Source organism: Drosophila hydei, unplaced genomic scaffold, assembly GCF_003285905.1.
Source record: "Drosophila hydei strain 15085-1641.00,03,60 unplaced genomic scaffold, DhydRS2 tig00000149-arrow-pilon, whole genome shotgun sequence".
Classification (NCBI taxonomy): Eukaryota; Metazoa; Arthropoda; class Insecta; order Diptera; family Drosophilidae; genus Drosophila; species Drosophila hydei.
Window position 1 is genome coordinate 2,031,855 of NW_022045678.1, and position 25,943 is coordinate 2,057,797.

Below are 25,943 nucleotides of genomic sequence, written 5' to 3' on the forward strand. Positions count from 1 at the left end.
TGCAAATTGGTTTATTTATTGAGTTAAATTGTTTTTATGCATAGTTTGGTTTCAATTGACGCAAAAGCAAATGCAAAGTCAAGCAAAGTCAAAAGCAATAACAATATTTCAAATAAAATATATAAATAATTACAAAAGAAACAAAAACAGTGAAAAGTAAAAACAATGTAGAATAAAAAACTATCTGGCAACTCTCTACAAGTTATTGTTCCCCTTAAAAAAAAATTAAGTCAAAATTTCCAACGCTAATTTTTGTTTTATCCTTTTTCTTACACAATTCTCTTTGCAGCTACACAGAGAAAAAAAAAAAGAAAATTTAAATTTAAAAGCGGAATTAAAGAATTTCAAGTGTTAAACCAAATGTTAGTCTAAGCTTAAAGTGTAAAACTAGTTTAAGCCCGCAAAGTGTTAACAAAAGTAAAAACAAAACATAGTAATTTATAATATTAATCCAAAAAAGAAACGAAAACTGTAATAAATAATACAAAAACCAACAACAACAACAAAAGCTGAAGCTTCCACTAATACAACAAGAGCAAGAGTTAAACAGTCAGTTTTTACGGCTAAAAACGAAGGCTAGAAAAAAGGCTAAACGTGAATAGCTGCGCTTTGCAATCAGCCCAATTGCATTAAAATTTTCTTTTGACCGTTGTTAATCAATTCGCCAAAATAGCTAAATCCATTTTACAATTTCTAAAAAAGAAAAAATCCCATCATAGTTCAGGAACGGCAAGCGGCAGCGGCAGCGGATCAGAGGGCAAGTTACAGCAGCAGCACAGCAACGAGGAGGAAGGCGGTGGTGCAGGTGGAGGACAGCAGGAAGCAGCCGCCGCTAGCCACAAAATAACGCCGCCGACCACAACAGCAGCAGCAGCAACAGCAGCGGGCAGAGCATCGGGTGCAGGAGTCGAAGCAGGAGTCGGAGCCGGTGTAGCCAAAACAGACGCAGCTGCTGCCTCTGGCGAGGAGCCGCCGTTGGCGAACAACCAAAGCAACAGCTCACCTCAAGCTCAGGTCTCGGCCAGCGCCACGTTTCGTTTGTCTTCGTTGACGGGCACCATCTCGAAAATGGGCAATAACGCGACCACATCCAACAAGAAGGTGGATGCCGCCGAGACGGTTAAGGAGTTCCTTGAACAGGCCAAGGAGGAGTTTGAGGATAAATGGCGTCGCAATCCAACCAATACGGCTGCGCTCGATGATTTCGAAAGGATCAAGACACTGGGCACCGGCTCCTTTGGCCGCGTCATGATCGTGCAGCATAAGCCAACAAAAGACTACTATGCCATGAAGATATTGGACAAGCAGAAGGTCGTCAAGCTGAAGCAGGTGGAGCATACGCTCAATGAGAAGCGCATCCTGCAGGCGATACAGTTCCCATTCTTGGTCTCGCTCCGCTACCACTTCAAGGACAACTCCAATCTCTACATGGTGCTGGAGTATGTGCCCGGCGGCGAGATGTTCTCGCATCTGCGAAAAGTCGGACGCTTCTCGGAGCCGCATTCACGTTTCTATGCAGCACAGATTGTGCTCGCATTTGAGTATTTGCATTATCTGGACCTCATCTATCGCGATCTGAAGCCGGAGAATTTATTGATCGATTCGCAGGGCTACTTGAAGGTCACCGATTTCGGCTTCGCCAAGCGGGTCAAGGGCCGCACCTGGACGCTATGCGGCACACCTGAATATCTGGCGCCCGAAATCATTTTGTCCAAGGGCTACAACAAGGCCGTCGATTGGTGGGCGTTGGGCGTGCTGGTCTACGAAATGGCAGCCGGCTATCCGCCGTTCTTTGCGGACCAACCCATACAGATCTACGAGAAGATCGTCTCTGGCAAGGTGCGCTTCCCCTCGCACTTTGGCTCCGATCTGAAGGATCTGTTGCGTAATCTACTGCAAGTGGATCTGACCAAACGCTATGGCAATCTGAAAGCAGGCGTCAATGATATTAAGAACCAGAAATGGTTCGCCTCCACGGACTGGATTGCGATCTTCCAAAAGAAAATCGAAGCGCCGTTCATACCGCGGTGTAAAGGTCCCGGGGATACAAGCAATTTTGATGATTACGAAGAGGAGGCGTTGCGAATTTCCAGCACCGAAAAGTGCGCCAAGGAGTTTGCCGAATTCTAGAAGATGCACAAACAACAACACGCATTCAAGTCACCATCTTCGTTACCATCGTCGTTGTTGTCGTCGTCGTCGTCTCGTCTATATGTCTACTACTTACTACAACTACTACTATTACTAGTGCTACAACTGCAGCTGCAACTGCAACTGCAACTGCAACTGCTACTGCAACTACAAATGCAACTGCAACTTTTACATCTACTTGGGTCTAGCTGGTCATATACTTATCACACACACACATACCCATACACACAACCCAACACACACAAACACCAACACCAATACAATACAGCACAACACAACACACATCAAAAGAAACCCCAATTGGATTTTTCATACCCAGTCGCAACAAATAACAAATAACAGTGAGTATCCAATTGGAATTATTTACATTATAATGCATTGATATTATATAACATTCAGAAAGGATATTCTATTTATTTATTTTTTTTATAATAAAATTTAAACTAGTTAAATATAGTTATAATTAATAAATATATAATATATTATATATTTGGAGGAGCTCAAACTGAGACATCTTTACATTGCATTGAATCACTCTTATTGTATAGTCTTGTGTACATATATATGTATATTAAGATAACACATATTATAAGTTCGGAAACTTTCAATTAAAAGTTATAAATATGCCTTATAAATCAAACAACAATAAATATTAATATCAGCAAATATGATAATCAAAAACAAGTCCATCAGTACGTGATTATTAGGTGTATTTGAAGTCTTTTCAGTCAAGTCTTTTTTCTGTCTTAATGTTAAATGCAAGCAGCAATGTATGCTTTCATTACTACTTTTAAATTACTAGAAAATCTTCATTTGTGACCAAGATATTGCCTCTTGAATTTAATTAGTATCTTTCTCACACGCCACCTATTGGCGCGTAGAGTAACCTGTCGCTGTTAGTTGACCTTGTCGGAAGTCTTTTCAGCGCGCGATATCTCACTGATAAATAAAATTTTCAAACATTTTCAAAAGACTTGTATAGAAGAAAAAATGTACTTTCTGTTATTGCAGAAATAAAAATTTAACTAGATATGATAGAAGCTGAAAATGCCATAGAGGCGTTTTTTGCATTTTAGGTTAATATATATTTGACCTTTTAGCTCTATTCTAGTTTCAGTATTGCGCTCACTTAACCACCACAAACCATTGAAAAAGTATAGTCTGATACTTGGTAACTAAATTTGATCAAAGTAAATTAATTTTGTGGTCCTGTGGTTTCTTCAAGGTTTGATAGGCGAGCATTCTATAGGAAATGAATCTCAGATTTTTGCTTTATTTATTCAGTTTTGTGCAGCCACATACTTGGGTATAGGGTATCAGTGATGTATTATCTTTCATTCAAATAGTGTTCTTATATAGGCAAACGTAATTTGCACTCTATATTTACATTCTATTCCCTAAGAGATCGGTGTTGTGATATATACGCATAGATAATGATGGAAACTTTGTTCCATAAATGATTTACGATTGATGGTTGTTTGTTTCCCTTTGGACAGCACCTTGAAGTTGATGAAGCACAGCAGCAGCTTCTTAAGCACACGAACCCGAACTGAGTTCATCAACTCAAATTGTTCTGATTGTGCTTTAGACAGCTTCTGCTTTTCACCCTCTTCATTATCTCACTCTGCCCACATTTTGTTGAAAGCGTGCCGGTCATTCTTTTAATTAGTTTGACTCGTTGCAGCTGTCAGTGAGTCGAATTTCTTGGTATTTGGCGGGCTCTATATGTGTCGGTGGGTCGACAAAGGCTTTGGCAACCTGCTCGCACCACATGTTGAGCACATGTTCCTTCCATTGAAATAATTCCTAATACGTGCTCTTACTCGACTCTGGCCGTTTCAGTTGCTGGGAAACACCATTCGAGATAATGCTAAATGTCAGAGCTTTTTTTTTCAATCGTTCAAAAGTGCTCAATGAATCAATGAGTTGAAAATAATTCGCGTTTGACACTAACTATGCGTTGTTAGATAAGAAATTTCTGTCACAGGTGGTAATAGAATACTTTGTGGTTGTAGACTACGAATATTTTACTGCCAAACACATTATATAATATGGCGAAAGATTAGATTAAAGGTATTATCTAATATCGTATAGATATATATATGTATATAAATATTATGAATTACAAGTTATGCATCTTTAAATAAAAGCATTGCAATGACAACCACAGATATTTCTCTGATAATATTTTTATTTAAACAATAAATATATATTAAATTAAAAAAATAATAATAATTTAATATATTGATGTATAAATATAATTAAAATACAAATATTAAAGTTTAATAATGTTAATATAATAATGTTATTCATTTAAAAATTTTATTTTTATTTATATATATTATGTTATTTTTTACATTTATATTAACTCTGCCTTTGACTGATTGATAATAAATTAAAAATATGCAAGTATTTGGGTTAATTAATTTGCGTCTGCTGAAGAGATAATAGCTATAGCCCTTCTTACAAAATTTCCCTACACGTAATTGTTATTTCTTTTATCTTTTTTTTACTTTTTGGTAATTAAAACTTTTGCGTGAACGAAAATTTCTTGCTTGCCTCAAAAACACAGCCCTCAGTTTGCTACCTGTCTCTCTCACTGTCTCTCTCACTCTCTCCCTCACTCTCTCTGTTCATGCTCACTTTTCGCATTGAACTTTGCGTTTAACCAAATCAACTTGGCGACCAAAATGCCACAAAATATTGATATTTACACTTGACCCATTTGGTTGCCTTGACAGTCGAGTATGTATGTATGTACATGAGTGCTTTTGTATGTATGTGTGTTGTGCTGTCCTTAGCATAACTAATGTCAAGCCAGCAAGGCTAACAAAATAGAAAATTTGTGTATATATGTATTTATATTAAATATATATACATAATTCTATGCGCTTTTGCTTTGCAGTTACAAATGGTTTTTTATACTCGTTTTTTAAGTGGAAAAACGGGTATATTAGTTGTGCACAATAATATAGAAAATTGATATTTAAACTAAAAGCTTCTGCGGTGCCTGGTATTATGAGCTGTTAAGAAGAGCTTGAGGGCGTGGCTAAATTAACTTGGTAAACTGTTATTAATCACATAACAAATATTATGATTGTATTATGGTCAATCTGTAAGTTCTAGAAACTTACACCTGGCCTTATCAAAAGAAAATTACTTTAGACTGCCTATATATATACCTTCAGTTTTGGTTCTGTTCATTAGGGCGATTGTTGTATAGTTGAAATTTAACTGTTTCTGTGTTGTCAACAACAACCATTTTGCAGTCTGTTACACCCGACTGCAACATTCTGACTTTTCGCGTGCTTTTCGCCCATTAGCCAAATACGCATTGTTGTTGGTTTTTCATTAAAAGTCAAGACGCTGCGCGTTATTAATATAATAATAAATTATAAGCAGCCACTGTGCGGCAAATGCGTGTAACAGGCGAATAAAACGTCAAGAAAATATACAAAAAAAAAAAGGAAAACATAAAACATTTATAATTATGAAATTTACAAGTCAAGGCGTGGGCCGTCGTCATTAAAGAGTCAGTAGAAGCATACAGTGTAGACTGCTGCTGACCTCCACAATAGACGAAATATTTGTATACTAAATACTTTAGCTGCATTTCATATAACACATTGACCGTGACCTTGCCTGACCTCTGGATAGGCTCTGCTGGCTTGTCTTCTGCTAATTTGTTTATTCCATTCCTTCATGTGACACATTTCTTGCTCAATTTTATTGGCACTAATTAATGTTCGAAGGGAAACAAAAAAATAAAAAGGAAACAAAAATTGTATTCATCAATCATTTCTTTTTTATTTGTTTCACTTTTCGTTTTCAGCCCCGTGGCCAATTATATCGATAGTCTGAGCAACTAGCACTTAAGCATTTGCCTATTTACATAAACCCCTCCAAAGTGCTCAATGAATATATATGAGTCGCGTTGTCTTAGATATGACTAAGACTTAGGCTTTAAGGCCTAATAGGGATATTGTGTTAGGGTATTGATGTTAAAGTTCATAGTAAACTAAATATTGCCTAATGATAATTATCTAAACTGATAATAGTTCTATCAATTCCTCAGTTTCTCAACATTCCATTCAATGTTCACATATTAATCAATTTTATGGTAGCTATAAAACTCTGTGTACACATTTCTTTTGTTTTTGTTCACTTTTTATATTCTTAAAAATGTTTTGTACTAGCCTTCACTATTTCGCAATATTATTTATTGTAATTTAGGAAAATATTTTTATAGAAAATATATATAATATAGTGGGATCAACTTCTTTATAGGGACATCCTATAGCTAAATTCTTATAGATAAATTATTATTAACCTTAGAACTCTTTCTAAATCAGTTTAAAGCGCATTGAAGCTAATCTTATAGTGCTATATATCATATGTAATATTTCTTAAACACTTCAAAGTGTTTCATTGCCATATTATTATCATATATAATCTTAATATGTATAAAAGTATTTCTCCATGTATTTATTTTCAAAAAAAAACTTCAAAGTGCATCGAAGACAGTTTAAGTCTTTTTAAATAAAGTTTTAACTTTATAATTTCAGACGTGAATTCTATGAAAACTATTAAATACTTTAAGATTTTTTGTGATTTTTGTGCCCTATAGAAAAATAGGGTATATTTGCCTTTAGGTAAAAGTACAGTTGTGTTCATGAAAATTTTAGTAGTAAATTTACATTAAATAATTTTTATATTTAAATATTATTTATTTATTTATATATTTATATATTTTATTTTAATATTATATTTTATTCTTGTCTCTGCATTTGTGCCATATCTTCGTGTGGTTCATCTGACTCAATTTCGCTTGCTGTTAGAGCCACACAATCTAAGAATTAAAACTGGAAGCTTAAATTTATTTCAAATTGATACCGATTTTCACTTATTTTTAACATAGCTTAAGCTATATTTTAAATGTACACAATTAATGTCTAGATTAACGGTAAGCAAACTCACTAAATGATTACTTTGATTTGGTTACATAAAAATCTTATTGTTAAAAGATAAAAATTCATTTAATATTAGAGAGAATATTTTCAATATTAGCTTGACACATCGTTCAAGGTATTTCCTAGTCGAGCATTCCCTATAAGAATACTCTTACTTTTATTATTTTGACATTACCTAAGCAGCAGCAAGTGGCCGACACTCGCTGTAAGCTTCAATTAAGCCGTTAACTCATATTTGGCTTAAAGGAAATTGATAGATTTTCATGAAAATAATATAATATTATGAATTAATATTTAACAGCTATCCATTTATTTGACGCCATTGCAATTGTCTTTTAACTCACGCTATCAACTGAAACTTTCTTTTAATTTTACTTTTGATAGTGTGAGTTCTTCATCACTCTCAATAATTCATAGACTTATACTTATCTGAAATCATTTTTATATAAAAACTGAAATTCTAATTGACGAAATGTGAGCGATAAATTAACAGGTTTTATTATCTCACACGCGCTATTTATTTAAACCAGATAGAGCTACTTTTTATTGGATTTTTGTTGAAATTAGTCAATTTTGTAGTCATTTCTTATTAGCCCCGCTTTTAATACAGTTAGTAATACAGTTAGTGGGTAAAAGTATTGCATATCTTCTTGTCTCGTCTTCTACTGGGGCGGAACTGTCTGATTAGTTGGGTGAAATGGGGTCAAATTTGGTTCAAGTGTCTGCACAGTATAAGTTCAAATCGCTGCTGGGTGCCACTCAGCAGTAGAAACAACAACAACTGCAGCAGTAGCAATAATTTTAACATTCGCCACGGCAACTCGTTTAGAACACGCACGAAATTCGTTGCTCGCACATTTGTGTCGCTCCAATAAGCAACCAGAAACCAAGTTTAGATGCAACAACTGCTGCTGCTGCTGCAATAACATCCACATAAATCTCTGCGCATAGAAAAAAAATGCAACTGCCAACGCGCTGAGACGTTGTCTGGCCAACTGGGGGCTGGCCGGCTGACAAGCTAGAAACACATAGAGACAGACACGGCCAGAGACTCTGAGCAGGCTGGGTAGCCTTGTAACAGTGCCCTCAAATCAACTAGCAAACACGCACGCGCTGCAGCCACTAATAACAACAGCAGCAGCTGCAACAACAACAACAATAGCCACATCATTATAGTGTCAGTAATAGCAAAAAAAAAAAAAACAGAAAAAAAATTAAAATGCGCTGAATTCACAATAAACAACGGCTTGCATAAAAATTATAAGCAACTTAGAAGAATACAACGAAACAGTTATGCTCTATCAAAAAGTATAAAAAGCAGTAAATAAAGATCATATATCATATCATATATACATATATCATAAAGATCATAGATCATATAATATAAATTTAAAAAAAATAAAGAGCGAAAGTGTTAAGAGCTTGGACAGTGTTTAGTAATTCTTTATTCCTTAAATTCTTTTTGAAACAAACATTTCTATCTATATATAAATATATATATATATATATAGATATAAGAATAAAAAAAGAATAAAAGTTAAAATATAATTTTGTTAAAGAAATTTATATTAAAACACAATAGTTCTTGAATTTAATGCTCTTCTAGTTAGCTGACCTTTCTGTATTTTGTTTCTCATTCTCAAGGTCTACTGAATAATTATAAAATTAATTTCTATAAAAAAAAAATTGAAACCTATCCAAAAAAATTTATAAAATGATGAAATGTGTTTAATAACATTTTATAAATTAAAAAAAATCTAAATTTAAAAGTTTTTTTCTGCTAGACATATCAATTTTTATAGAGCGTCAACTATTTTTACATTAACTGTAAATCAAATTTTACGCAGTTATTCCAATTAGAAAATATAATAATCAATTCCGTTACTGTACGTCTCACATCAAGTATTTTATATTCTATTGTCTTGAATATATCAGTACGTGGTAGCAATTTTTATTCCATGACTGTAAATTCCAATATATTTGTTGAATATTCCATTATCAAAATCCAATCAGACTGTTAAAGTCGCACGGTTAACTTAAGCTTTCAATTCTCTAGCTCTCCAGTATTTGTGTATTTAAGTGTTCTGTTTGTTCTGCACATGCTAATTAGCATTTAGCTTATTAACTATTACAACGCGTCAGCTATAACTCAACGAGTAGTAATACGAACGAGAGTAGGAATTGTGTAAATGGCTAAGCAATGCTGATTATTAACTCTCTGGGAGTTCACAGATGTTGGTCGGCTCACGTGATGACATAGTTACACCGCTTGCCGTTGTTTCTTCTCTGTTATTTTCTTTACTTTTAATTTTATTGTATTTTGTTTAGTTTGTTGTTTTTTGTGTGTGCTTCGTTCGTCAAGGGTATTCGCATTCATAATTAATTCTTAACGGGCTGTGTCAACGAGCCGAATGAGCAACGCGTCGAGTGAAAAGCAAAACGAATGCTCCACACTCTGAGTTGGCTTATCGAGTTTGCGTTTGCGTTTGTTTTTTTTTTTCATACGCATCGAGAATAAATTAAACGATTTTCTCTGTTAGCCGAATATATTATTTTGTTTGTTTCTTTTGCTTTTGCATTTTGTTATTTTATTATTATTTTTTTGCTAGAGCTTGCGCGAAAACGAGTTTTTGTTAGGAGCGGCATGCGAATGCATGGCTATAAAAAATACTGAAAAAAAGCATTTAAATTGAGACAACCGAAACAGAAAACAGCAACAATAATGAAAACAACAACAACAATTGTCATTTAAATAACGCACACGTCGTCGTTGTCGCCATGTTAATTTTTTTTTACTTTTTGTTTTTATTTTTGCAATTATTTTTGTCGTTTTTTTTATTTTATTTACACTTTGTCGTTGTGTGTACATGACAGATAAAACGCGTACATTTTGCCCTGTTTTGCATTGCCCACTGCCCTCACTCTGCCTCCCTCTCTTTCTACCCCTTTTGTGTGCTGGCTTCGCTTCGTTGCTCTCTATGTCGCTTTGGCTTATACATTTTGCAATGCAATTTTCATTCAATATTTATGGCCTAGCAAAATAGAATCGAACATGAAAAAGGCAAAACAATGAAAATTGAAAATTCGCTTAGCTTTCAGTTTTATTTTTTTTTTTATTTATTCTATTTTTCTTTTGTATGTTATTTTGCATGTTACGTATCGTTCGCGATGCACACATGTTTGTTGTTTTGCCGGAAGCTGCTGTCTATGCAGCTCATTTGGCAGGCAGCGGGAATCCTATTTGATGCGGTGTGAACCGGTTGCGAATTACTATGGGAAAAATTATAGCAAAAAGCGTTAAAAAGTAAAGTGGGCTGATTTTATTCAAGATCTGCCAGTTTGAATTTCAAAAATTTGTACGTTATGTTAGATAATGTACGCTAGAAAATATGTAAGAGTTAATTAGTTAATTAGTTCTCTATGTGATATTTCTGTTGTGCTTCATGATTTAATTTTGATGAATATGAAAAAAATATGTGTCGATTTGTTAAAAAACAAGTTTCTATTTTCAAAAATATATATTTTAGTGTAGACTGTGCGAAATATACAGAATTTATAGTGTTCTATATTTGTACCTGGGTATCATCTTAATATATTTAATTTATTGATTTTTGTTATTTCAAAACATATAAGATGCTTTCTAATATGTTATTGATGATACTGAAAAGACTAAGAGTATTTTTCCTCTTTCATAACGTCACAATCATTTTGTATACCCTTCCATTTTACCTACCCTAAACTATCAATTTTTGTAAAAAAAATATATATATAATTCTCAAATATTAAATAAAACCCCTATTTAATAATTTCAAAATTGCCATTGAATCTTTGCAATTTAATTCCAAGACCAAGAATAACATATATGTGTTAAGTCGAATATTGTGATATTGTCTTTAGCTTAGCTAATAGATAAACAGCTGCATATCATATCAGCTGTTCAAACTAAAATCTTTTTATATTAATTATCGTTGTTGTTGTTAGCTTTGAATTGTGCAACACTTTGCGATGATAACAAATGCGAAATGTTGAGAATGTCCACAGCGAATGCCAAATAGACGTCAAGTGTAAACCCCTTCGATGGCTTATCAAAAAATTAAAACAAAAAAAAAACGTTTGACGTTTGTTATTTTTCTGTTTGTTTTTCTAGCGTTGATATTGTTTTTTGTCATGCCTAAAAAAAAACTAAATAAATTAAATTCAATTCAAATCGACTAGTGTTGCCAACAGACAAAAACTGCAATAATTAATGCAGAGCAGCAAACTATTCAGATTCTAATTTGAATTCCAATACTTATTCTAATTTCTGAGGTTATTTTTTTAACTTGCTTTACGTACCTGGGAAATGGGTTAAGAATATGCACCCTAGCTGCTGGCATGTTTGGACTTGCTTTTGGCTTTTGTTTTATTTTAATACTAACTGCGCGCATTACATAAGCCATTCATTTTTGGCCTGATAACAAAGACGTCATGCAAGCGGCCAACAACAACTGTTATATATAAATACATACAAATACGTATACATATATGTATGTATAGGTATTTTGTGCATGTATTGCAATGGCCAACACACAGTCTGCATAAATGTTATTGTTGTGTTTAGAAGCGAGTCGTGTGCCTAATTGAATTTGTTAAAGACTCCCTCGCTCGCTCTTTGTACATCAATACAAATGACATGTAATCAATAATAATTATTTGTTATTGCGTTGACATTAGACAGTGGAGCGAGCGCTTGGCTACAGCTATGGATGGCGTGCGCGAGGTGGGGCGAGGCAGGGCGTTGTCTGCATGCAACCGAATGCCAAAGCAGGTGCTTGCCAGCAAATTAATTGAACTCATTTTTTTGTATTTTTCATTCTTGTCTCTATGCCCAGCCCCTCAGCTCATCTCTCGTGTAGTCAAATGTTACACGAAAGGCGAAATTATTGATTAATTATTTGTTGAGAATTCTGTATGGCTATTTATTTCATTTTAACACTGGCCAACAAGAAATGGGGCTTTGCTAATAAAAATTACTATGTAAATTGTGGATGAAATATTATTATTATTATTATTATATTATATTATATTATATTGTATTCATTTCTTTGTTTACATTTGTTTTGAAGAATATTAAAAAAACCCAATTGATATAAATTACTTATGTGTTTCATGTTTATTTCTTATATTTCATATAATTTATATTATATTTATATAATTATATTTATTTTATATTGTATTTTACTTGCATTAATTTTTTATTTTATATATGTAATAGTTCTAGGAATAACAAATTACAAGAAATATTAATAAAGTTAAGACTTTGTAAAAAAATTAAAATTTATTCCTTGCTCTTCAGTGTTTCTAATTAAGCTATCATTTTTCCGTAGTATTTCAATATGTCTGCATCTCGAAAGTGCCAGAGTGTGTGTGTGTGTGCATGTGCCTGAGGTTGTGTTGGCTGTTTAATTACATTTGCTTCTTACGTATGGAAATGTCTGTCTGATAGATGGGCTCTATATGATTGATCGTTGTAAACGATATTTGCTATAAATATCAAACTACGCATTCGTGGAAATTGTATAAGCGCTAAAGAAATACAAAATTCTATAACTAAGTGCAGTAGAGAAGACGTTTAGATATTGTACGCGTGAAGGTCAGCTGCTTATAGTAATTTTTACTTAGCAAATGCTCTTGACTTGCCTTGGACAGCGGGTGTATACTTAATGTATGGCATGCACATATATTACGCATACGCAGCGTTATGCACGACCCACGCGCGCTCTCGGGCATTCTTGTGGAAGTTGAGTTGTGCAGACTGCTAGCAACAGATAAATGTAATTACTGTCTTATCATAATTACCAGCAAAATGAGAGCAAAAAAATGTAGCAGAAAATACAATAAATGTTGTGTGGAGAGAGCAGGGCGTGGGAAGGTTGAGTGTACGCCCGGCACAAGCTATGACGATGAATGACGATGCTAGCGAGTGAGCTCAGCTGTATGGCTCTCACGCCTATACACACAGCCACACACACACAAGTGCACTTTACTCGCAGCCACAGAATGAGTGCGCTGCGTGTTGGCAAAAATGAGAAAGCAACAGCTTCCTTTAGCCTGTCAGTTGTTGCTGCTGTTGCTGTTGCTGTTTCAAATTTAAATTTTATTTTATTGCAGCGCACAAATTGTGCGCCGGCAGCGTTGTTGCGTGTAAGCCTCAACCTCAGCCCCATCCTCAGTCCCAACCTCAGTGCGAGGGCTGTCCTGTAGAAACCTAACTATGCAGCACTTAACTAGATTTCACAGAACATTTAGTTGAAGCTTAATTGATATTAACTGTGCTTACTAACTTAAATAAATTAATCGTCAACCATCCACTTTAGTTTCATTGAGATATAATATAAATATTCAGCTATCTCAATTAGTCGCAATTTTTCGTTATAATATAAATTGAATTTTAAAGAAAATACATTGTCTTATCGTTTAACTACTACATTTAAATTCAAATTCAGATACTTAAATATTTAAATACAATTTTGTGCTACTAATCAAATATAAAATATTAGGGAAAGATAACAATTTCAATTTTGTAAATTTTAGATGAATTTAACAATTACTTTTTAGAGCGAAAAGTATTATTTAAAAATATTTATAAAAGTGAATATATTTATTTATATATTTATTTCCATATTTATTTACATATTAGATTAAAATGAATACACAAGTAGCTGATTTTCTACAAAACAGAAATCTTTTTTGTTGTACATTTTAGATTATTTTAATAATTTATTTGTGATGATTAAAAATTAAACAACAAAAAATAAAGAACAAAATTTGAAAATTCTATAAAACAATATTGTTTATTATTAAAATATATATTATATGTGTTAAATATTTATTTATTATATAATTTCTACATAAAAATATATATATATATATATTCTATATATATATATATATATATATATAAAAGTAAATAAATAAATAAATTTAAATAAGTAAAGGTTGATAGTTGTAAATAATTTTATTTTTTCGATGCAGCGGTCAATTTCTAGGTCTAAGTGACTTAGTGCAAATCACGTAACCGAAAGTTTCAACTTACTTCGTTGCTAGGTGCAGTTTCAGCAGTTGAAAGTAAACTCAGTTTAATTAAAGCTAGGTAATTCATCAGCTTCTGATAAAATTAAAATACAAATGTTTTATTTTTAAGGAAATTTGTGGAACTATTAAATTAGAAAATATTTCTATTAATTGAACTCTTTGAGCTCTAGCCTCGGACTATCTGCTGCTTAACTAGATAAGCTTTTAATACCTAATTCTTAACTATACTTTATATGCTTCATAAACTTCACTCCCATTTTCAGTCTTATTAACAGAGCTATTTGAATTTGAAAACATATTATCTTTCATTGTTGAACAGCCCTCTAAACGCGTTGCGTTTGTGTGTGTTTGTTGTGTTAATTGCCTTCATGCGCGCGCAAGTTGAGTTTCTGACCTCCCGGGCCACTTCCTTTACATGGCGCACAGTGCCTGTGGGGCTCAAGTTGTGCTGCCTCTTCTCCGGGCTGCTCTTAGCCTTTAATTACTTTCGTAGTTAATTTTGTTACAACAAAAGCGACAGCAGCAGCAACAACGACAACAACAATGGCAGCAGCAGTAGCAGCACCGTCAATGCCACTGCAAAAATTGAAATTTGCTTTTAATTCACGCGTCTGGCCCTCGAGTTGTGTTCACAGTGTTCAAGTGTCCTGCTCTTGCCCAGTCCATGTTCGGCTTCCGTTTCCTGTTCATTTCCAGGCTGACATTTAAAATGTATTTGTCATTTTCCATTTCCATTTCCCTGGAAAGCTTCAAACCAAATTTTAATTGATTCGTCTCGAGGGCCTCAATCGATTTCTGCTTTGTATTTTCATTTTTTTTCGCTTGGTCACGCTCTCTGTTTTCGCTTGGCCCGAAAATTGATTTAAATTTCAAAGCCAACAAGTTTATTGACATTAGATACGACGGCCGCAACGTATTTTATATGATTGTATATGTATACATATATGTGTGTATTTTTTTCCAGTTGCCTGGCCGCAAAAGTTTTCCACGCTGTGATTTTACGATATTGAATGCCTTTTAATTGTCGCTCTTTTTTATTGCTTCGCCCAGCACTCGCCTTGGTTCTGTTATTGAAAAAGTTGAGAGTTCAAAGCGTTGAACACTTAAGTTTCTCAAGTGGGCGTGGGAACAAATAGAGCAGAGTCAGTCGCAGATGAATGATAACAATGAAAGAACTCAAACTGTTGATAACGAGTTGCAGAAATTTTGGGCGTTTGTTGAACTTCAGCATTTAGCATTTAGCATTCAGCAAATCTGACGCCATTCAACACACACGCATACACACACAAATAAATATATATATAAATATTCTTTTGATGAACTTAAATAATTTTCTTAAATGGCCCCAATAAGCGCTGAATGCTGCGCCGAATGCCAGATGAAAAGGCCAAAAGTGCGTTCATCAACACTTGCCGAATGCAAATTTTTTTCCCTAGTGTCATTTAATTAACGAAGAAGCTATGGATTTTTCGAGATGCTTGTGCTAAAGAGATGTTTAAGAAAGAATTTTAATTCTAATCTTTTAAAATATCGTAGGATTAGCTTTCGAATTCAAGCTTAAAATATTGTCTTGGTAGAAGAACAACTTTGATAAAAACAAAAGAGAAAAATACTTGAAATAATACGCAATATTGTGAGTTAGGTAGGTAAAAATGCTGTATGCACTGTCAGCCAGGTCGCACAATGACCGAATTGTCTGACTAAAAACCCTTCTCTCTCTTGAGCTGCCTCTTATTTTGGAACTGGGCGTCATCCGGAATTTATCTCAAAGGTGGAGCAATTCTATGTGCTTTAATTCTCAGTGTTTTTGTCGTCGCATTGCCTGTTCAATTATTGACTCTTGCAAGCATCTGTACCTTTTCATATTGCCTCCACTTTGGTATTATCTTTGACACTACCTTTTTGGCGAGCTTGGTCCCTTATTCTATTCAACTTTTGCTGTAGAAGAAAGTATACTCTGCGTCGCCAATTGCATCTCAGTAAATGTTTTTTTTGATTTGACACTTTTCCACATCTACATCTTAACTAGGTAATTTTGAAAGTTACCTTGACCAGAAAGTTTTTACAAAAGATATCTCTGCGTGCTTATTATATAGTCACTCCTCCAAATAAATCATAATTTTCAATGTTCATCTCCCTTTCCTAAAATTAATTATTAACAATATGAATGATGAGATGATAAAAAAATATAAATATATGATAAAAATATAATATATATTTCTTTAGAGAACAGTTTTTTAATAAAAAAGTTGCAGTACTACAACTCAAATGATATAGAAAATATTAAGCCTTAGCGAAGAACCTGAAGGTAGCGCTATCTATAAAAAATATTACTGCAATTGCTGACAATTTTACAATAGTGCTTTATATAATGTATAAAAAATAAATTGGTTTTAAAATTGTTTATTTACAAAAAAGTAAAAGTTTCAATGAAATGTCAGTTAGAAAGTTTAAAATTTTTCTCTTTTTATATATCTTATTCGCTTAGATTGTAATTAACATTAAAGAAGAAAAAATTTTCCCAGAGGTTGAGCATTTTAGTTTGAATGTTTGTAGCATCGTAGCGAAAAATAATTGAATAGCCTTGAGCATACATTTTTATCTGATGTGTACAAAGTTGATAAGTCTAAATTGCTAGCTATCTTTGCTACATATTTTAAACACAAAAGTTTTCCAAACGAATAACTTTATGAAGCGCACTTAACTAAAAGCGCGCGCTCCCTCTCTCTCTTTCTCTCTCGCAACATATTTGACCTACACGCAATGACAAATATGTTGCTCACAATTTGTCGACAAATATACAAAATATTTTAAAAATATATATATATATATGTGAATAAAATCATATGAATATAAATTAAATTATATAAGCATGAATTATGCACACACACAAATTTATAAATTCATATATATGTAGACAACCTCCCTGTCCTTGCGCCCCTCCTTCGCACGCTTGGAACATTTTAATAAATCAACACGCCCGGCTAGCTAGCGAGTGGACAAGCTCGAAATATCTTAAACGAGAAGCAACAATAACAAATAAGAAACAAAAACAACACTCTATACACATATTTACTCAAGATATAGACTGCAAATATCATGAAAATGAAATGAACAAAATGCTTGTGGCTGACGATTCGCAAACTATTTTCGATTTGCGACCACACATACACACTCACATTTATGCATATATTCATGTATCTATCCATCTGTCTGTCTCAGTGTCTCTGATGTCTTTCCATTTGTTTGTCTGTCTGCTTTGACCAGTATAGCTACTCAATTCTGTTTGCATTTCAATAGAATCGAACCATAAACAATAACAAAGTGTGACCAGACAGCAAACATTAATGCGCCAAGTAGTTAGGGTATTACAATTGGGTTGTGTGTGCACAAGTCATTGCTCTCGCATGCGAAATAAACTTCTATTGAAGTAATTAAATTGAGTTGCAAATGATTCATGGCATGATTAAACAGTTAAATAAAGCTACATTCACTCAGCTTCTAAATACCCGCACTGCACTACTTGCACAAATCAAGCTTCAAGGGTATATAAGTATATAATATTTTATGCAAATAGAATTGTGAAATGTTCTAATGATTAGCATTAAAATACCCGATAGACTCTAAAGTTGGGCTATGAAATGCATTTGTCTCAAATTTTCTCGCGCTTTCATTTGTCTCTTGCTAAAAAGTTTATGTAAAGAAAATATGATTAGCTTTTGCTTGAGTTTAAGTTCAGTAATAAACTCTTTTGGATAGGGTATTAATTATATATTTTAACTAACTTCCCACAGTCTTTTATATGATTTACAGTAATACAATTTTATAGATATAATATGATTAACTTGCTTCTGTTGTTTACTGAACTGATATATCTACTTGGCTCTACAGTTAGAGTATCGAAGATCTTTATGAAAAGTTTTTAAGATATTCTGTTTTGCATTTTGTCACCATTTATCTAGTTGAATGTACCAATACTATCTTGGCTTTTGTGCCAGGGTATTATATATTCCTCTTTTCTTATTCTTTTATTTTATTTATATTGATACATTTTATATATATATATTATATTGCTGCAATAATAGGAACAGGGTGTCAAAGTATTTTATATCAACTTTCTATGCTTCTTGCTTATTTAGCCCAATTATCTAATTGACTTCTCTAATATGCTTGCTTGTCCTGAAGATTTATGGTATTTATGATATTTTCACTATATTTCGCTTTGTTTAACATTTGGTTAACATTTTATATATTGAGTAGCGCGTGATATATGATCAGCTTATTTATGTACTGGCGCATAACGTAAAACAAGCCTCCACTATTTCCTCCATTTTGCTTCCACATCATATCTACGTAAAGTAGATGATATCTTTATGGCTACACATTCGTATGTAGGATATATAGTTAGGCAGTTTCCAGTTGTTGTGCCGTTAAGTCCGTCGAGCTGTTGCTTTTCCCCAGGTGATAATTACGCATTTTTAAAATGCAGTTTGTCTCTGTGTTGCTCTGCCTCATGAAATATGCAGGGAATTGAGGGGCAGGTAAAAAGGTCAGCAGCGCGAGAGGCAGGCAGCAAGCTGTAGTGCACTCAGCTGGCCTTATTAAAAAAAACAAACAGCAAAGAGTTGCTAAAAACACAGATACAAAAAATACTGACAGAGAGAGAGAGAGAGAAGGAGAGAGAAAGAGAGAGAGGGCGCACCATAACTTTGCAAATGGTTTGGCTTTTGAGCTTTTTGAGCTCTGTGCACATCGCTGAAGACTCAATTACTTAAGTTATTTAAACTTTTTATGCATATAATATACATAAATGTGTTAGTTAGTTAGTTAGTTGAGTCTACTTAATCAGTTACTTGGCAACTGACGCTTTTGATAAGACATACGTGCCTTGTCAAGCAAATGTGTCTCTAATTTGGACTAACATACATTAAATTGTGATAGGGCTGTGACTTTTTCAGATAGAAATGGGAAAGTACCAAAGTCGAGTGAGCTTGATTCCGAAGTCATATTTATTTTAAAGTTAGCAGTCACCATAATTACATCAAACTTTGTTGTCGTTGCTAAATTACACAGTTTCGTATCTTAAAATCTGTGTAGATAAAAAAAGAAGAAAAATACTTGACTAATTTTAGCTAGCAACATATTCTTAGATAAGACTTTTAAGAGTATATACTGATAACTTTTACTTTTTATCGTGCATTTTTATAAACATATCTTTATGAGAAGGTCAAAATTAATATTTAATAATAGTTTATCATAATACTTATTATGTTGGTCACACCCACAATGGCTGTAGATATATCTTTTATATATTTGTATATTATATATTACCCATAGACGGATTTGGTGTCCATCCGAAGCCATTGCAGTACCAATATACACTTTTCACTATTTGAACGAGCATAAATAGGTTTTTAACTTTCAAATAGGATTAATTTGTAGTATGCTTAACGTAATTACTCCCAAACCTATTTCGCACTCCAACTTTAATGTAGTTAAATATGATTTAATTTGCCAGGAAATATTTAAAGCATTTACAATTTTTTTTGTCTATTCAGCAATAACCATTTATTTTTTCCAAATGCCTTTCAGTTCATGCACATTTCTTTGCTATTTAAGAGGCATTATGATATTTCAAGGCCAAAAGAAAAAACAACAAAATTCACTCAACAAGTGAAAGTTTTGTTTCGTAGCCGTTGTCCGAGCTGTGAATAGAGCCGTTTATTGTATTGTGACGCATGCCAGGTCGCTCAACAATGTTTAATGGAGTTTATGTAATACTATATATGACTACAAGTACAACACACTAGAAGAGTTTGTAGATTTGACGCTGCATATATATATATATATAAATATATGTATATATATGGTATTATATATATATATATATATATATTTAGGTATGCTATTATATATCTTTGCTCTTCAATGTTTGCTGTTACATAGTGCATTGTTGTTGTTGTTGTTAGTGATGTTATAGCGTGGGTGTAGGCAACAGCCCGTCGCCGGCTTGCTCAATGACGGCTTTTGTTTCAGCGATAAAAGGCCGCCTGAAAATACAAAACTTTTGCTGTCTCTTTTTATACACGCTGCACCCATTGAATGCGCTTAATGAAGGGTAGATTGGTTATGTGCAAGTGTATTTGGTAGGAGACAGAATGGCGTTCGAGTGATACAACATGTTATCTTGATCATTGATCTTGATATATTATATTAATATGTTATTTTTAATAACCCCTTTTTTTTCTTAGTTTCCTATATAATTTCTGTGTAATACAATAAATTTTTATATTTTATCTAAGAATATATATTTAATATATTTTTCTCTTCTTTATGATATCGTACATTTGCTTTTCACACAATTCCTCTGAAAGCTCTTTAGGTGTACTATATTTGTTTCTTAACTAAAGAGCATTTTACCTTTTTAAAGATCTTACCCAAAATCCCACAAATGCAAATAAAAAATGTAATCTATAGTCCTGCGCTTAGCTGCGCGCTTCCAATTACGAGCCTAAAAATGTTGTGCATGTAATAAGGGAAGAGAAAGAAGAGGCAGAGTAGAAGAGCTGCGTGTCTGTGCTAGTTGTTGGGTATGTGGTAGAAGAAGGAAGCTTGTCAGTTGGTAGCTTCCTACAGGATATCTGGCAGTTGCGCTTACTCGATTAAAGTACTTCAACTTGCCTTATTATGTTGTTTTTGTTACGTTTTTCGGTCTTTTCGCTTTGTTATTGTTTTTGGACAACAAAAAAAAAAAGATTTAATATAGCACGCCCAGCTGCTTACGTCAGAGGCACCCAACAGCAGGCAGCAGACTGTTTGGTGTGTGTGCGAGGCTGATAAGGAGCAGAATCTATAAAGGTATATATATAATATAAATATATATATGTATATATGTATGTTTGTGTGTGTGCCAATATGTTATGGCAAAATATAACAAATATTAGCTGAGGCATGAGTCTATATATTTCTATACTGATTTGATTGCAATTATGTGGGCAAAATATTAATTAATGACTGGCAAGCAATGCGTGTGGCATGACTAGTTACATTGCACTAAATATTAGAGATTAATTAAGAATTTATATATAACTTGTTTGAATATAAAAATTATGGAGTATATTGATTTCTGATTTTTCATCATCTTTAGCTTTTCAGTTTTAATTATTGTGAATTAAAGTTGGGCGTAGAATATATTTTAAATATATGCTACAACTATAATTTATATTTAGTAGTATTAAAGACCCGTTTTGTATAATTTATATAAGTTCATTCATACCTTCCGCTTACATATCTCTGATCAAAATTATTTTTATCTTGAAATGTTTGCATTACGTATAAATATACTATCAAAATTCTTAAAAAAAATGTAAGAAATATTCTAATAAAATAATTTTTTTTATTTTTATTAATTTAAAAATAAAGTTATTTTAGTTTATCATTATTGTTCTGCAAACCAGTTTTGCTTACTCTTAACCTATTTCATCAAAATATTTCAACCTTGAACTTCTCAATGCATTATGTCTTGAAAACCATGGCAACAGTTTGTCTGCCCAAAAAGCAAGCAGCAAAAGACCATCAACGGTCCATCAAAATCTGAGTCAAACTTTAGCGTTTTATGGTTATTGAGAGCTCGTCTAAGTTACGGCTTTTTATGATTTCTAGTCAGAGACTGAGGTTAAAAAACTCAAATAGGAAGTGTCTACCACACAAATTTGGAGGCAGTCAAGGCTGTCCTAAGACATAGAAATAAAAACAAAATTGTTGATTGGCAGAGAAATAAATGTTTATGCATAATGAATGGAGTCTAAGATTTATATATACAAGACTTATGCATATAAATTTAAGTAAACTTAAATATTTTAAAATGCTGGAAACTAATTTATTATTTATTCTCTTGCAGTGCATACACGAAATATGTCAGCAGCGTTTACCTTAAATGGAACTTAGACTCCTCTCCCACAACTGGTCAACGAACTTTCGAGGCCAGAACAACACACAAAATTTATTGAAAACTTGATAAAGAATACATTTCTTATATCTAAAAATAAAGAACTTGGAAGTTAGAGAGCGAAACAGCTAAAAAGTGGAGGGTAACCAACAATAATAATAATAATCATAATATCAAAATCAAGAGTGTAATAGGTAACTTAACCTTATGGCATATACATAAATAATCATTCATAACATATAGCGTTTAGTATAACCACGAGACTACAGATATTTAGTTGTAAAGTACATAGTTTAGTTTAACTGAAAACACACACAAATAATGAAAACATGAAATATGATTACCAAATCTGGCTAAGACGAAACAAGAACTTCGCTAAATTGGGCTAAAGAACTTTTTTATTTTCAATTATCAGCTGGCAACAAGAAGAACAACAACTATTTGTGAAAGTATGAAACGCTTTATTAATTTATAAATTTAACAAACGTAAAATGTAAAAAACAAAAAAAAAAAATTATGGCGCACTTAGTGGGCTTGAAAAAAAACCAACTTAATATAAAAAAAGAATAATAAAAAAGAAATTAAAAGCGAAATCGGACAGAAACAAACAGCTAATTAATTTCACATTAGGTACGGTTCTCACATATTAAAATTAAAGTTAAAAATGCGAATAAAAAACAAAACAGGTCAGAAAAAGTGAATCAAGAAAAAAAAAACAAAATTTTAAATTAAAAAAAAATAAGTAAAATAAATTCGCATAAGCAGTTAAATGCAGTCAGTGTTGGTTAACTAGCAGCAACAGTGTTGTCAAATGTTTAAAGCGCACACATATAGTGCTGTCTAGCGATCAAAGAAAAACATATTTATTCAGTATTGCAAAAGCCGCCAAAAACAAAAGAAAACTTTCCAAGAACTGCAATTCTTATGCGCCCACAACACCAAAAATAAAAACAAAAGAAAAAGTTAAGAAAGAGAGAAAAGAAATTGTAATCTGCTATCAGCTGGAGCTTGCGTTTAGCTCTTGATGTTTTAGGCGTCTTAGACATACGATACATATGTACTATAAATGTTGTACAATCAGCGACGACGTGCAACAATAAACCAACACACACACACAACATTTGTGGTTGCGTAACAGCCGAAAGTTAATCAACATCCAATATACACTCACACACATACACACGCTCATTAACAGTGGCACCTAAAAGTAAGCGCACTCACCGAATACATATATACATATACAACATATTCACATATACAATACAAAAATCAGGCGTATATATATATATATCCACGTATAACTCGCAGGATCTAGGGCCAAATGCGCCAGAACCACATCAACTACTCAAATTCTAAAATAAATATTAACATGAAGAACATAAATTAAAAAAAAACAAACGCAGCAAAAAATAAAAAAATCTGAATGTTTACATTTAAGTCGCAAATATATATATATACATTAAAAAAAAAAGAAAAATAATTAAAATTTTAAAATAAAAAGAAAAACCAACTGAAATTTGTGTGTAAAAAAGCGTAAACCGTAGAATTAATGAAAACAAAAAATGGGGCGTCAAAAAGTCTATATAAATATTAAATATTATACACTTACATCCATATAATATCAACAACAAAATATGTGCAAGAGCGAAAAAGAGAGCAACGTTAGAGAAAGGAAACGCGCCAACTAAGTTAAAAAAAAAAAAAAACAAAAAAAACAAAACGTTATATACATATATATTCGAGTAAAAAATCATTTAAATATTTATTGTTTTACATTTCTATTAAAATTTTCTTAATGTACGTTTCGGCATATACATATATATACATGTATATATGTATATGTATGCAACTAAAAAGATCTTAGGGGTTTACAACATGGAGCAGCCTACTTTAATATTTTTTTTAATCTACGCTAAAGGATTTACTAAATGATGTAACTTTTATTTTTTAATTGCTGTACTTTTTGTTAATTTATTTTTAATTATCCAGCGTTTCGATTTACGGAATCATAACCCAAAAAAAAAAAAAAATAAAAATGAAAATAAAAAAAAAAACAAACAACTTATTTATAATAAAATGTACAACGTATGTTTTAAACTAAAACGACTCTATTAATTTTTCTACTAGTTGCGACAAAAAGTCATAAATAGGCATTAACTAAACAAATAAATTAAAAACAAAAGAAAACAACAACTTCATAAATGGAAATTTTTAGGGCACAAGGCGTGGCCACTAAATCTTAACACTTCACATCACATGTTTAATTCAATTTTTGTTAAGAAACAAAATTAAATAAAATAAAATGTACAACAATTTTTATTCGACTACAACACACACACACACTGACACAACAAAATAGGCATATTAATAAATAATTTAACAACAAAAAAAGGCAAAAAGAACACACAGACCTGCATATAAATAGTCTATTGTAGTCTGAGCAAACAAATTAATACATAATATTAAAAATATATATATAATAATATATATATATGTACATTTAATACATATGTATGTATGCATTAAAAAAGTCAGTCAACTTTTGTTTATAATTTTAAAAAACAATTATTTTTTTGTAAATTTTCTGTGCAATTTTGTGTATTATTTTTGTGTTTAGTTAATATTTATTGCTCTGCAAATCAATTACCTGAGCTTTAATATTTGAATAAAAATAAACATTTGTGCGTTATGCTTTATGTATGTATAAAATATATATACATATATATATATATATTCATACATATATATATATATATATATATATATATATATATATGTATATATTATGTTATATACATATATAATTTTGTATAACTTCCAAGCGAATCTTTTTAAGCAACACAATCTGCGCTCTGCAAAAAAAAAATACAAAATAAAAAAAAATAATTGTATAACAAATCTATAGTTTGTAATTAATTAAAACAAGCGAATCATTTTTTGTCGACATCAGCAAAAAGAAATTGTGAATGAATTTGAAAATGAGCAAGTAAAAAACCCTTTTGTTGTTGTTTCATGTGTGTGCGTGCTAAATTCGAGGTACATATATTTATAAATATATAAAATCTGATTAATGGAAAGCAAAAAAGAAACAGAGAAGAAAATTCAAATTATTTAATTTAGTTTTTAAATTTAAGTTTATATAGCAAGTGCGTATATATATACAAATATAAATTTCAATACCAACAACAAGCAGATGTAAGGTCTTAAAAAAACAAAGAAACAAAATGAAAACAAAACCAAGCATACAATAAAAGTAAAAGTAAAAGAATATTACGAGCAAGTAAACCAATTATAAGTAATGAAAGAAGGAAAAGAAGCAAGAAGAAACAAACACAAAGGAAGAGATAAGCAAAAAAACAAAGCAAACAAACAAAAAAAACCAATAAAATGAATTTGAAATCCTTAAAAAATATATATGAAATAACTGTGTGTTTTTATCATTTGTGGGAGACAAGCCAATAACATTATCTCAATAATGTTTTATTAATGGATGCGTTTGGAAAGAAAAGAAAACATGAAGAGGGAACTTTAACAACTTTTCCAGTGTTCCATGAAAATGTACATTGGGTATTTGTTTCCTTTTCTATTCTGTTGGCATAGTACCAAGAAGTGGTAGCTAATGTGCCAACTTTTTGAAATAATTATTTTATTAAACATGGTCTTTTGTGTGTAACCAGCACACGCGAACGAGCGCACAACATTCAGCATAATTTAATTACTTAGTTTTCGAAGAGACGCGAAACTTTGTCTTTTGTCTATGCTACCTTTACAAGGAGTTTCTAAGGCAATAAGTATTCTTG

General features: G+C 32.2%; 1 protein-coding gene across 1 annotated transcript; it reads left to right on the forward strand.

Annotated features, from left to right (window-relative positions):
- The first annotated feature begins 636 nt into the window (after positions 1-636).
- On the forward strand, positions 637-22,337 carry LOC111602262 (cAMP-dependent protein kinase catalytic subunit 1). The gene is made up of 2 exons (XM_023319257.2): positions 637-2,492; positions 22,096-22,337. The coding sequence occupies exon 1, from the start codon at positions 1,069-1,071 to the stop codon at positions 2,128-2,130; it is 1,062 nt and encodes a 353-aa protein (XP_023175025.1). The 5' UTR covers positions 637-1,068; the 3' UTR covers positions 2,131-2,492; positions 22,096-22,337.
- The last annotated feature ends 3,606 nt before the right edge of the window (positions 22,338-25,943 follow it).